General features: G+C 37.3%; 2 protein-coding genes across 2 annotated transcripts; both read right to left on the bottom strand.

Moving 5' to 3' along the window:
* Positions 1-1,754: 1,754 nt before the first annotated feature.
* Positions 1,755-4,113, bottom strand: LOC122148950 (E3 ubiquitin/ISG15 ligase TRIM25-like). The gene is made up of 4 exons (XM_042777556.1): positions 3,489-4,113; positions 2,594-2,689; positions 2,245-2,478; positions 1,755-2,146 (listed from the first exon to the last, which is right to left on the bottom strand). The coding sequence occupies exons 1-4, from the start codon at positions 3,984-3,986 to the stop codon at positions 1,958-1,960; spliced, it is 1,017 nt and encodes a 338-aa protein (XP_042633490.1). The 5' UTR covers positions 3,987-4,113; the 3' UTR covers positions 1,755-1,957.
* A 2,974-nt stretch (positions 4,114-7,087) lies between these two features.
* LOC109052533 (tripartite motif-containing protein 29-like) lies at positions 7,088-10,895 on the bottom strand. The gene is made up of 6 exons (XM_019069961.2): positions 9,878-10,895; positions 8,923-9,018; positions 8,574-8,807; positions 8,316-8,475; positions 8,053-8,097; positions 7,088-7,753 (listed from the first exon to the last, which is right to left on the bottom strand). Exons 1-6 carry the CDS (start codon positions 10,274-10,276, stop codon positions 7,608-7,610), a joined length of 1,080 nt encoding a protein of 359 aa, XP_018925506.2. The 5' UTR covers positions 10,277-10,895; the 3' UTR covers positions 7,088-7,607.
* Between the last annotated feature and the right edge of the window lie 4,255 nt (positions 10,896-15,150).

Raw genomic sequence — 15,150 nt, 5'->3', positions numbered from 1 at the left:
TCACCATGATCCGATCAAGCAGATCGGATCGTCAGTCAATCAGAACACGCTGCGTTTACACTTGGCAACATCAGCTGACTTTTCTATCTGGATAACCGATCGGATCTGTCTTTCCCGCGCAATATTTAAATAAGTCTGCAGAGAATGGCCCAGTGCAAAGTCAACCTGAAGTGGTGGGTTTTTTTTTTTTAAAGAAATAAAAGAAAAGTGTAGGAGTCTCTTTAGCGTTCCACGCGGGTGTTCTCAGTCTTTTTTTCTGACAGTTTGTAGGAGTCTCTTTAGCGTTCCACGCGGGTGTTCTCAGTCTTTTTTTCTGACAGTTCGCGGGGACAATGCATCCTCGACTACTTCTAGTGCAGACACGATGGCTGGATTGTGTTTACATTACACCTCTGGACCAGGACCCGCTGATCGGATAATGTTTAGATGTGGACAACATCCGGACACAGGTCGCATGTTAATGCCAAGTGTAAACGCAGCCTTACTAAAACATGCCCAGTAATTTCAGCACCTGCATTTTCTGATTAAGAACACTGATTCACCAAAGAAGCACAATTTTGAGTCAGTTCTTTTTTAATAAATAGGTCCGATTGCTTAGCAAAAGGTGTGAATCGATTTATGATACAACCGGATTCCTTCAGACAGTTCACTCACGGGCTCAATTGTTTGCACTGGTTTCTCATCATTAGTAAAACTGCATAGTCTCAGGCGAGATACTTCATGACTGGATATTTTATAACACAAAGAACTGGAGAAAGTGAAATAAGTATTTATTAACCACATAGCAAGCAAGCAGGCAATATGCACTTTAGATACATTAATAAGTGGACAAAACATTTATCTAAATCAGGCATGCCAATCCTGTTCCTGGAGATCTACACCTGAAGAGTTCAATTCTAACCCTGGTCCATGCAGCACACGTGTCTGTAACTATAAGTGCTCCTGAAGATCTTAATTAGCTGGTTTACTTGTGTTTGATCAGGGATAGAGGTTGAACAGAAGGAATATATATAAATATATACGTAAAATAATGTTTTAAAAACTTATACCAATACTATATCAAGTCTGTAGATACATAATTGGATACTTAGATATATTAACACCATAAGATAGGCTAAATTTAATTCAAAATCTGTCTATTGTAGAGATTGCAGATTTACAAAGAAAAATAGGAATATAATATATATATATATTTTTACTTTGTGTTGATTCAAACACAAAGTGGTGTTGTGGAGGGTCTGACACATGATCCTGGCAATGCAGAGGGTCTGGGCTGTGACCCTTATTTTATGAACTACCAGTATTTTGAATTCGACAAGGATCTGTATCGTGACCATTCATTTGGGGGAGGTCTAGTTGGTAATGGCATTGGGTGGAAACTGGGTGGTGGCCCTGTTGTGGCCCTGGACCATGGCCGTGGTGCTGTAGAGGAAAGCAAAGATATTAATGTCACACTGTCAAACAATCAAGAAATAATAAAAGCTTTTAAAACAGACCCCTGATAGTTCTTCAGTTAAATTGTGACACGGAAGAAATCAAAGTTTTAGATTTACTCCCAACTGGGCCAGCAAGCGTGTACCAGCTGATTTAGAATAGTGTACAGCTTAATGCATGTGAAGTATAAATAATTAATCACATGATGAAAGAAATGTTGCACGAGCAACCTGAATATAATGGAGGAATCAAACATCACTGTGTGTGCATTTTATTAGATGATACTTACGTTTTATGCTCTCCTCAGAAGTGGAAATGATATTAATTTTTTGCACTATGGAAACCAACAGACATTTAAAGTATTATTTTTACATAAAGAAAAAACTCACATATAAAGCAATGTGTAAAACCCTTATTAGATGCTTCAGATTTGTTTGAAGATGGTTGTCTTTTTTTAGTATCAGTTGGAAACATCAGTTTTAGATTTCCAAACATTCCTTTTGCAAACATTACATGATTCACTTCAAATTTTGAACATCTCCAGAAATTTACCTGTTTTAGATATCATTTCTGTAAATTCTTTGCAGATTTCCTCAAGATTATTTTTTAGCAGAAGGACAGATTTTCCCACATCATCATATAAGAGGTGAGAATTGGCTGTGATTCTGGGCACTTCAGTAGTTTGTGGAGGAACAGAGCAAGACTCAATGCTCTACAGAAACGCACACAAAGACAAAAATAAAAAAACAAAACAAACATTAAAATAAAGACACCTCTACATCACTGTCCTGTTTTTCTAAGCTCTCTTACCAGAAGGAAATGGATGTGATCATCTGTTTGTAGAAGCTGCTCCAGTTCAGTGTCTCTCTTCCTCAGGTCATCAATCTCCTGCTCCAGTTGCTTCATGAGTATTTCAGTTTGACTCACTGCAGCTTTTTCCTGATCTCTGATCAGCTGTGTGATCTCCGAGTGGCTTCTCTCAATGGAGCGGATCAGTTCAGTAAAGTTCCTCTCAGTGTCTTGCACTGCTTTCTCTGCAGAGTGCTGTAAGGACACATTCAAAGTGATCTTCGGTGGGACTGGAAGTGCACTGGAATCATCACTGATTGGAAGAGAGTATTAAATGACCATGCAACTTTTCTACCAGTTGGCAACTCACCTTATGAGTCTTCACAACGTCTCTCAGCTCCTGAAGATCTTTCTCTCTCTGCTGGATCCTCTCCTGGAAGTCCCTTTGAGTTTGTTCCAGATGTTTCTGTTGCACAAAGAAATAACGTTAAAGGTGCTGTATGTAGGATTGACACTGAGTGGTTGAACTAGGTATTGCAGTCCAAGTTCAAAATATTGGAGAGGGGTTTTTTTTACACCCGGCCCCTCCTTCTCACACACGCAGGTTGCCAGATTGACGAGACAAACAGGAACGAGCGCACTTGAAGATGAATTAAATGAAATACGCTTTGTTTTTCACCAACTGGCAACCCGGAGTGCCAAAATACAATTAGGTAAACTGGCAGTGGGCGGGTTTCACAAACCAAAGCAAACACCGACATTCTGGCCCAGAACACACATTTTCAAAGGACAATAACAGACTGTAGCATTGTTTTTCAGATTAACGAGTATGTTAACTTAGCATGTTTCTTAAATATCTGCAAACATATTATGGTATTTTTATGCTTTAGTAGAGTCAAAATCTTACACAGAGCACCTTTAAGCTAAAAAGTTTTGTTTTCTGAATGAAATCAGTCATTTTTTTTTAATAATAAAAAAATAAAGAGGAGTTGCAATGTATGATTTAATGATCAAAATATTAAAAGACCATGTTTGTTGTGCATAACTTTATTAGTATTCATGCACCAAGATTTGACAGTTTTGTGATGTCGTCACCAGCACCCTGCCCCATAGCTTTAGTGCACCCTCCTCCTATATTTCATTATTGCTAGCTAAAAAGTGGCTTATTACATATAAAGCAGTTATTACATATAACATTTATAATGAAAAATATATAAAATCTTAAAATATCAACAACAATAACCAGTAGTAATTTTTGTATTTACCTGTTTCTCTGTCCTCTCATCTATAGCTGTTACGGTGTTGTGGTTTTTGTGTGTATTTACTGCACACAAATAACAAATATAGAGCTGGTCAGTCCGGCAGTAGATTTCCAGTTGTTTATGATGTTGAGGACAGATCATCTTCTGCCTTCGCCCAGCGACATCGATCACTTTGTGTGGTTTACTTGGGCGAAATTCTTCATGACGGTCAAAATAAGTCTGACAGGAGGCACCAGCAGGAACAGCAGTTTGTAGTTTAGTCTTCTTCAGGTCCTCCACCATTTGATCAAACAACACATTCTTACATAAGGCAGGTCTTGGACTGAAGATCTTTCTGCACTGAGGACATCTGTAAAGTCCATTCTGATTCTCCTGATTCCAGCAGCCTGTAATACAGTTCATACAGTAACTGTGTCCACAGGGAATGGTCACTGGATTCTTCAGTAGATCCAGACACACTGGACAGGTGAACTGGTCCTGTCCCACTGAAACACTGGCCATTTCACTGCGTATGAACACTGACCAAACAACTCAAACAACAGCTCGACAATAACTAATGCTGCAGCTTCTTTGTGTTAAATAGTAGAAATTGTTTCCGTGTTCTGTTTACTGTAAAATGTTCAGGAAGAAAAAAAACTGGTTTGAAGGGAACTGGTTTTAGGGAATTGAAGAGTTTTTTTGTATCACAAGTGAAACTGTGAAACTGCAGAATTAGAGGCAATCACTCCAAAACACTGTTTTCAAATCATAATGAACCTTTTTTTATTATTATTTAACATGTTCTTGTGAAAAATATTTACAAGACATTTTGTAGATGCAATTTTATAGCCAGTAGCCCATTAATACATTTATCTAGGCTGGTTATTTCACTACAGACTTTCAAGGTCATGGTTTGGCTGGTTAATTTCAGAAAGTTTTCACGCTGGTAGATGCTTTAACCAGAGCCCCAGTTATGCAGACCTACTGATTTTACAGAGAAATCCTTGCCTGACAATGACAAAGATTTCAGAACTATGATGACTGATTCAAATTTATCACTTTTTTTTTTAAGTCGGTTCTTTTTAATGAGCAAATACTTCCTGGATGATCCAGAGAACAAGTCTTCAATTTTGAGTGAATTCAGTAATAAAGAACAAAGTACCATACTTCTGTTTCATGTGGATATGTTTGTTTGTGTGTGTGTGTGTGTGTGTGTGTGTGTGTGTGTGTGTGTGTGTGTGTGTGTGTGTGTGTGTGTGTGTGTGTGTGTGTGGTGAAAACAGGTCAGACTGCATGCTGTGATTTATTAACAAAAACAAAAAACAAAAAAAAATGAAAGAAAGAAAGAAAGAAAGAAAGAAAGAAAGAAAGAAAAGGCAAAAAGTCAGAATGATTAGGCTAATTAGAGATCATACTAGCAAAGAGTCTAATGAGTGATATCTGCTGGCAAACCTGTGACATGACACTTAAATATGTATTATTATTATAAATGATCTTGATGCTGCATCTTTTCAGAGCTCATCTTTCAGAGTGTGATTTTAATTATTCACCTGTGGAATCACAGTTATTGAGGAGCTATCAGACTATGAACTTCATTGTGTGCTGTAGCCTATCATATGAAGTTATGTCATTTAAAATTCAAATCAAGCTGTGGACAAACCGCCTCATTTTAATTTTATTTAAGGCACCTCATGAAATTGATTTCGGACAGACCTGAGGCAGCGTAATGGTTTAATGAACTACAACAAAATAGAACGAGTTTTTGTGATAACTAAAAAAATATTTAATTACTAAAATACTGATTTTTCGCTAGAACTAACATCAAAAAGGCAAAACGTTAGTCAGAAATATACATTTACTAACTAAAAAAATATTACACAACTTTTAGACGCCATCTTTTTTTTTGCTCAACCATCACGGAAAGGAATGCACAGGATTGTGGGATATCAAAGGCGAAGGATACATCTATGCTGCCTTCAAAATTCTATCAGAAGAAGAAGGCGTTAGTCAGAAATATACATTTACAAGGCAAGGCAAGGCAAGAGGCCTTGATAACTTCCTGCCTTGGAATGCTGCCTCCGAAGGCAGCATTTTAGTGTTTTTGGATGCAGCCTTAGTTGGCAACACTGGCTTACTGTCAGCACATAATTGTTTGTGCGGTCAAAAAATGGGAGCCATGCGGATGTTTGCTCTGAGCCTCTGCGTACACCCTCCGATATAGATTTACACGTGGACCCTAGCGGACTCTTGCGCACTCGCACATGCGGAAAGTATAACAGAGGCTTAATGCAGTCAATCCCAATACAGATTTACTAACTACAGTAGGTGACAAAGAACTGCTTAACTTTACACCATTGCATGACTGCGTCATCTAACAACATCTATAACAATAGTGATAATTATAATACAAAAATATGCTGTAATTCTGTTTAAATCATCTGTAGCCTACATGATTATTACTTGTACAATAAATAATATATATTTGCTTACCTGTCTATTAAAACACATTATGCTGTAATTCTGTTCAAATCATCTGTAGCCCACATGATGATTACTTGTACATTCTCAGTGTTGATCCTTGTTTTATATCTCTGTTTGTCCCAAAGCCTGCTTGCCTCAGCTGATCTACGTTTAAGTTTTTTTTTTTGGATCTTCTGTAATCGCCAATGAATAATTGTGATCCATGATGATGACTGAATGACACAACAGTGGCGCACTAGATGCTGTATAATGTGTGAAACAATGGAAAAATAGCACAGGGTAATGGAAAAACGACCCCTTCAAAAAAGTTCCCTTAAAATAGGTGTTCCAGTAAAGTAAAGTCAATGGTTGTAATGTCGTAATAACGTCATAATAACGAGGATTAAAATGATCCGATCTAGTTGATTGGATGGTATGTGAAAGAGCTTTTTTAAGCTGCTACACTTGGCAACATCAACTGACTTTTCTATCCGGATAAGCGATCGGATCTGTCTTTCCCGCGTAATATTTAAATAAGTCTGCAGAGAACGGCCCGGTGCAAAGTCAACCTGAAGTGGTGGGTTTCTTTTGAAAAGAAATAAAAGAAAAGTGTAGGAGTCTCATTAGCGCTCCACACGGGTGTTCTCAGTCTTTTTTCTGACAGTTTTTGCGTGATGTCGACCTGCGAATGCAGACACGATAGCTGGATTTTGTTTACATTACACTGAGATCCGATCACAATGTGTCCTTGACTACCTCTGGACCAGGACCCGCTGATCGGATAACATTCCGATCAGAAGTATGTTTACACTTGTTGTTTCAATGTATATGTGGACAACATCGGGATCGGAGTCGCATGTTAATGCCAAGTGTAAACGCAGCCTTACTGAAACATGCCCAACAATTTCAGCACCTGCATTTTCTGATTAAGAACACTGATTCACCAAAGAAGCACACTTTTGAGTCAGTTCTTTTTTAATAAATAGGTATGATTGCTTAGCAAAAGTTGTGAATCGATTTACGATACAACGGGATTCATTCGGACAGTTCACTCACGGGCTCAATTGTTTGCACTGGTTTCTCATCATTAGTAAAACTGCATAGTCTCAGGCGAGATACTTCATGACTGGATATTTTTATAACACAAAGAACTGGAAAAAGTGAAATAAGTCTTTATTAACCACATACCAAGCAAGCAGGCAATATGCACTTTAGATACATTAATAAGCGGACAAAACATTTATCTAAATCAGGCATGCCAATCCTGTTCCTGGAGATCTACACCTGAAGAGTTCAGTTCTAACCCTGCACCATGCAGCACACCTGTCTGTAACTATAAGTGCTCCTGAAGATCTTAATTAGTGGGTTTACTTGTGTTTGATCAGGGATAGAGGTTAAACAGAAGGAATATATAAATATATACATAAAATAATGTTTTAAAAATGTATACCAATACTATATCAAGTCTGTAGATACATAATTGGATACTTAGATATATAAACACCATAAGATAGGCTAAATTTAAATCAAAATCTGTCTATTGTAGAGACTGCAGATTTACAAAGAAAAATAGGAATATAATTTTATTTATTTTTTCTACTTTGTGTTGATTCAAACACAAAGTGGTGTTGTGGAGGGTCTGACACATGATCCTGGCAATGCGGAGGGTCTGGGCTGTGACTCTTATTCTATGGAATGCCAGTATTTTGAATCCGACAAGGATCTGTATCGTGACCATTCATTTGGGGGAGGTCTAGTTGGTAATGGCATTGGGTGGAAACTGGATGGTGGTCCTGGCATTGTTGTGGCCCTGGACCGTGGCTGTGGTGCTGTAGAGGAAAGCAAAGATATTAATGTCACACTGTCAAACAGTCAAGAAATAATAAAAGCTTTTAAAACAGACTCCTGATAGTTCTTCAGTTAAATTGTGACACGGAAGAAATCAAAGTTTTAGATTTACTCCCAACTGGGCCAGCAAGCGTGTACCAGCTGATTTAGAATAGTGTACAGCTTAATGCATGTGAAGTATTTGATTAATCACATTATGAAAGAAATGTTGCATGAGCTACCTGAATATAATGGAGGAATCAAACATCACTGTGTGTGCATTTTATTAGATGATACTTACGTTTTATGCTCTCCTCAGAAGTGGAAATGATCTTAATGTTTTGCACTATGGAAACCAACAGAGATTTAAAGTATTATTTTTAATTAAAGAGAAAACTCACATATAAAGTAATGTTTAAAAGCCTTATTAGATGCTTCAGATTTGTTTGAAGATGGTTGTCTTTTTTTAGTATCAGTTGGAAACATCAGTTTTAGATTTCCAAACATTCCTTTTGCAAAAATTACATGATTCACTTCAAATTTTGAACATCTCCAGAAATTTACCTCTTTTAGATATCATTTCTGTCAATTCTTTGCAGACTTCCTCAAGTTTATTTTTTAGCAGAAGGACAGATTTTCCCACATCATCATATAAGAGGTGAGAATTGGCTGTGATTCTGGGCACTTCAGTAGTTTGTGGAGGAACAGAGCAAGACTCAATGCTCTACAGAAATGCAGACAAAGACAAAAATAAAAAACCAAACAAACATTAAAATAAAGACACCTCTACATCACTGTCCTGTTTTTCTCAAGCTCTCTTACCAGAAGAAAATTGATGTGATCATCTGTTTGTAGAAGCTGCTCCAGTTCAGTGTCTCTCTTCCTCAGGTCATCAATCTCCTGCTCCAGTTGCTTCATGAGTATTTCGGTTTGACTCACTGCAGCTTTTTCCTGATCTCTGATCAGCTGTGTGATCTCCGAGTGGCTTTTCTCAATGGAGCGGATCAGTTCAGTAAAGTTCCTCTCAGTGTCTTGCACTGCTTTCTCTGCAGAGTGCTGTAAGGACACATTCAAAGTGATCTTCGGTGGGACTGGAAGTGCACTGGGATTATCACTGATTGGAAGAGAGTATTAAATGACCATGAAACTTTTCTACCAGTTGGCAACTCACCTTATGAGTCTTCACAACCTCTCTCAGCTCCTGAAGATCTTTCTCTCTCTGCTGGATCCTCTCCTGGAAGTCCCTTTGAGTTTGTTCCAGATGTTTCTGTTGCACAAAGAAATAACGTTAAAGGTGCTGTATGTAGGATTGACACTGAGTGGTTGAACTAGGTATTGCAGTCCAAGTTCAAAATATTGGAGAGGGTTTCTTTCACCCGGCCCCTCCTCCTCAGAGTTGATGCACAGGCAGGTTGCCAGATTGACGAGACAAACAGGAACGAGCGCACTTGAAGACGAATGAAATGAAATACGCTGTGTATCTCGCCAGCTGGCAACCCGGAGTGCCGAAATACAATTGGGTAAACTGGCAGTGGGCGGGTTTCACAAACCAAAACAAAGACCCACATTCTGGCCCAGAATACACATTTTCAAAGGAGAATAACTGACTGTAGCATTGTTTTTCAGATAAACAAGTATGAAACTTAGTATGTTTCTTAAATATCTGCAAACATATTATGGTATTTTTATGCTTTAGTAGAGTCAACATCTTACATACAGCACCTTTAAGCTAAATAGTGTTGTTTTCTGAATGAAATCAGTAATTTTTTTATTAATAATAATAATAATAATAAAAAGAGGAGTTCTTTCTTTAATCCACCCAATGCAAGATTTAATTTTCAAAATATTAAAATACCATGTTTGTTGTGCATAACTTTATTAGTATTCATGAACCAAGATTTGGCCGTTTTGTGATGTCATCACTAGCACCCTGCCCCATAGCTCTAGTGCACCCTCCTCCTATATTTCATTATTGCTAGCTAAAAAGTGTCTCTTATTGGTGTCCAAATATTAACTATTCTCAAACTAGAAAAAAGTGTGTGAAGCAGTTATTACATATAACATTTATAATGAAAAATATATAAAATCTTAAAATAACAACAAGTTAGTATGAATTTTTGTATTACCTGTTTCTCTGTCCTCTCATCTATAGCTGTTACGGTGTTGTGGTTTTTGTGTGTATTTACTGCACACAAATAACAAATATAGAGCTGGTCAGTCCGGCAGTAGATTTCCAGTTGTTTATGATGTTGAGGACAGATCATCTTCTGCCTTCGCCCAGCGACATCGATCACTTTGTGTGGTTTACTTGGGCGAGATTCTTCATGACGGTCAAAATGAGTCTGACAGGAGGCACCAGCAGGAACAGCAGTTTGTAGTTTAGTCTTCTTCAGGTCCTCCACCATTTGATCAAACAACACATTCTTACATAAGGCAGGTCTTGGACTGAAGATCTTTCTGCACTGAGGACATCTGTAAAGTCCATTCTGATTCTCCTGATTCCAGCAGCTTGTAATACAGTTCATACAGTAACTGTGTCCACAGGGAATGGTCACTGGATTCTTCAGTAGATCCAGACACACTGGACAGGTGAACTGGTCCTGTCCCACTGAAACACTGGCCCATTTCACTGCGTATGAACACTGACCAAACAACTCAAACAACAGCTCAACAATAACTAACACTTCAGCTTCTTTGTGCTAAATAGTATAAATTGTTTCCGTGTTCTGTTTACTGTAAAATGTTCAGGAAGAAAAAAAACTGGTTTGAAGGGAACTGGTTTTAGGGAATTGAAGAGTTTTTTGTATCACAAGTGAAACTGTGAAACTGCAGAGTTAGAGGCAATCACTCCAAAACACTGTTTTCAAATCATAATGACCCTTTATTATAATTATTTAACATGTCCTTGTGAAAAATATTTACAAGACATTTTGTAGATGCAATTTTATAGCCAGTAGCCCATTAATACATTTATCTAGGCTGGTTATTTCACTACAGACTTTCAAGGTCATGGTTTGGCTGGTTAATTTCAGAAAGTTATCATGCTGGTAGATGCTTTAACCAGAGCCCCAGTTATGTAGACCTACTGATTTTACAGAGAAATCCTTGCCTGACAATGACAAAGAGTTCAGAACTATGATGACTGATTCAAATGTATCACTTTTTTTCATTCTTTTTAAATTAACAAATACTTCTTGGATGATCCAGAGTCTTCAATTTTGAGTGAATTCAGTAATAAAGAACAAAGTACCATACTTCTGTTTAATGTGGATATGTTTGTTTGTTTGTTTGTTTGTTTGTGTGTGTGTGTGTGTGTGTGTGTGTGTGTGTGTGTGTGTGTGTGGTGAAAACAGGTCAGACTGCAAAATTCTCTGAAGGAGCATCATTCCTATGCATGCTGTGATTTATTAACAAAAACAAAAAACAAAAAAAAATGAAAGAAAGAAAGAAAGAAAGAAAGAAAGAAAGAAAGAAAGAAAGAAAGAAAAGGCAAAAAGTCAGAATGATTAGGCTAATTTAGAGATCATACTAGCAAAAATGAGTGATATCTGCTGGCAAACCTGTGACATGACACTTAAATATGTATTATTATTATTATAAATCATCTTGATGCTGCGTCTTTTCAGAGCTCATCTTTCAGAGTGTGAATTTAATTATTCACCTGTGGAATCACAGTTATTGAGGAGCTATCAGACTATGAACTTCATTGTGTGCTGTAGCCTATTATATGAAGTTATGTCATGTAAAATTCAAATAAAGCTGTGGACAAACCGCCTCATTTTAATTTTATTTATTTTATCTTTTCACTTTCAAGAGCCTTGCAAAAAGCTTCAGGAACCATATCAAAAGACAGCAGTCATATCACCCTGCAGCCCAAGACTGGTTGCCCACTGAAGCTAAGCAGGGCTGACTGGTCAGTACCTGGATGGGAGACCTCCTGGGAAAACTAGGTTGCTGCTGGAAGAGGTGTTAGTGAGGCCAGCAGGGGGTGGTCTGCGTGGGTCCTAGTGCCCCAGTGTAGTGATGGGGACATTATACTGACAAAAAGCACCGTCTTTCGGATGAGCAGTTAAAACGAGGTCCTGACTCTCTGTGGCCATTAAAAATGTGGCCAAAATTCGCCCATTGCCCTCTGACCATCATGGCCTCCTAACCATCACCTTATCTACTGATTGGCTTCATCACTCTTTCTCCTCTCTACCAGTAAGCTGGTGTGCGGTGGGCGTTCTGGCGCAATATGGCTGCCGTCACATCATTTAGGTGGATGCTGCACACTGGTGGTGGTTGAAGAGATTACCCCCTTCTATGTAAAGTGCTTTGAGTGCCCAGAAAAGCGCTATATAAATGTAAGGAATTATTATTATTATTATTAATAGAGACAATCATTATTGTTTATTGCATATGTATCAATATTGAATTATCCTTTGAAGATTAGCAAGTTAAATTTATATATGTTTACTTACTTTATTCCTGTGAGAATTATAAAGGAAATGAAGCCATGGATTATTTGATTAAAGTTGTGAATGCACATCAAAATGTATGGAGGACGTCATGAAGGTTTTACAGCATTAGTGTGCAGTGTCTCCATCTAAAGGAAAGAAATGGGCATTACACTGTTTTTTTTTTTTGTTTTTTTTTTTTGCAGACTGTTTTTTTTTTTAGGGATACTCCACCGCAAAATGAAAATTTTGTCATTAATCAGTTACCCCCATGTTGTTCCAACCCCATAAAAGCTTTGTTCGTCTTCGGAACATAATTAGAGATATTTTGGATCTAAACTGGGAGGCATGAGACTTTTTCCATAGACTGCCAAATAAATAACAGTGTCAAGGTCCAGGAAAGTATGAAAAGCATCATCAGAATACTCCATCTGCCATCAGTGATTCAACCGTAACGTTATGAAGTGACGACAATACTTTTTGTACACGAAGAAAACAAAAAGTATTGTCGTTGCTTCATAACGTTACGGTTGAATCACTAATGGCAGATGAAGTATTCTGACGAAGCTTTTCATACTTTTCTGGACCTTGACACTGTTATTTATTTGGCAGTCTATGGGACAATCACAAGCCTCCTGGTTTTCATCCAAAATATCTTAAATTGTGTTCCGAAGGCGAACAAAGCTTTTACGGGTTTGGAACAACATGGGGGTAAGTGATTAATGACAAAATTTTCATTTTGCCATGGAGTAACCCTTTAAGCTTATCACTATGTGTAAAGTTTGAAAACTAAGACTTTTCATTAAAAAAAAAAAAAAAAAACTTTTTTGTTTACTGTGTTTTTAGAGACCAAGGACTAATTAAACTTTGTTTTCAAAAAAGAAAACTGCATAGACTAAAATTGCATAGACCAAATTATATACAAAAATAGTCTAAATTTATAATTAAGGGGAAAAAAAGCCTGGATAATCTTTCTTTTTTTTTTCTTTTTTAAAGCAAACCTATGTTTAATGGTTGAGATAAACTTACAACATTTATAAATCAGTGAGAGCTTAAGTAATTTCTAAAAAGACCTAACTCTGACACTTTAATTATTAATTAGTAAGTTATGAAGCTAGTTTGCAGACTGTATTGTATTATCACTTTTGGTTACTGTTGACAACATACAGACCAATATGAAATTAATATGCAGTCCAGTTCTGTGCATTTGAGAAACAATCTTTTCTGAGACTGCAGAGAATAGTAAATCACTAGTGATATCATGACTGTGTTGTGACCTGACAAATGCTGTAGTGAACTAGCTATTGCACAATTTCAAAGGCTGATAGCAGTCCTGTCTTATCATGTCCTCCCCAGTTCTCAATTTATTCTGGGGGGACGGTTTAGCTGGTCTGCAAATTTCTTTAGATAAAAAACTTCCACCACATAGTAAGTTATAACCACAGTTTAGATGTTTCCATTCCTATCTATCCTTTGCAATGCATACATTAAAAGTCATATCCCAAAAGAAAAGTAAAAAAAAAGCTCATGGCATTTCCCATGTCCTTTGGTTTCCATTTTCACCTTGATCTCAAGTGGTGTATCAGCTGTTAAAGGCACTTTGCCAGCTGGCATTCTTCCAGCAGCCCTAAAAAACCTCAACTCTGAAAATATGAAATCTAGAGCATTTTGTTTGTAGGACCTTGGATGAAAATGGGATGACATTTTCCTTCCTTGAGCAGGGGTCTTGCGTCGAATGATTAGCCAACCTGTTATTTTCTGTGCTACTGATAGTAAGAAAGTCAGAATTTCTTGCTAATTTTATCTGATCTTAATTTAAGGCATTAAAGTCCTGGTTTATATTCAAATGACAGAGATGCTGGTATGTACAGACAGTATATAGTGAGTTGTAGGATGTCTCTGTAAGTTTGAACGCCATGTTGAGGAAGCACAACCAGGAACATATGCTAAACCAGGAAGAATAGGTAACATCGAAAAAAACAAATCATGAGGTTACCACTTCATACAAGACTCTTATGAGACAAAACTTTTTTTTTTTTTTTTTTTGGTGGTGGTGGTGGGGTATTTAATTAATACAAATTTAGTATCATATTACATCACAAATATCATACAATAGATTATAGATTATTTTTCATTTAAGATACCACGCAGAAAATTAATACTGCTTTAATAATGCAACAATATACATTGCATACAGTCAGTTCTGTGACAGAAAACAGTAACGCTCTTAACAAGGGTGTGTTAATGAATACTCAGTGTCCAGCGTAACCCATTCTGTGTCTGACCGAATTTGCTGGTCCAATGAAAATTTCTACCAATGCGTCTGCAGTCACGCAAGAAGCTGAAAAGAAAACACTCACAGTTGTGCTGTTTACTTCACTTATTTTTGTAGTTATTTCCCATATTGTGGCTAATGAATCAGAAGTCATGCACATTCAAAGAACCTACTTCCACACTGCAAAATAAGGCGGATTAAAATGAATACTATTCTTCATGGAATTGTGTATGGGCAGGTAGTTTTAAGTATTGTTAGGGACAGCTGAAGACAAATATATTATGCCACTGACAGCCCCTACTAAGTCTTTGCATATACAGTACAGTCGGCCCTCTCTAAGCCTCTGGTCTGTGTGCTATGTGATCTGACCCTTTTCCTCCATTTGGTACGCCACTGTATATTGTATATATAAATGCTCACAAACTGAAAAACAACAACAACTTGCATTTTTGATTCACATGCACAGAATTTGTCCGGTTCTCTGTATATCCTTGCATTTGTTGCACATTATTAATAGATGTAGCGTTGAACGAGCCAAGAATTCATGTTAAAAACGTTAAATATTTAAGCACATCTGTCAGTGGTACGAAAATACTTAGGTGTCTTGCTTATGCTGTAAATTAGTTTTAGACTTTTTATCTAATGTTGGCTACTTACAGCACAACTTCGCTCAGTCGTCGAGACT

This window comes from Cyprinus carpio, chromosome A20 (genome assembly GCF_018340385.1).
Source record: "Cyprinus carpio isolate SPL01 chromosome A20, ASM1834038v1, whole genome shotgun sequence".
NCBI classification, from domain to species: Eukaryota; Metazoa; Chordata; class Actinopteri; order Cypriniformes; family Cyprinidae; genus Cyprinus; species Cyprinus carpio.
Note: the sequence above shows the minus strand (reverse complement) of the source record. Positions and strands in the feature narration are given on the sequence as shown.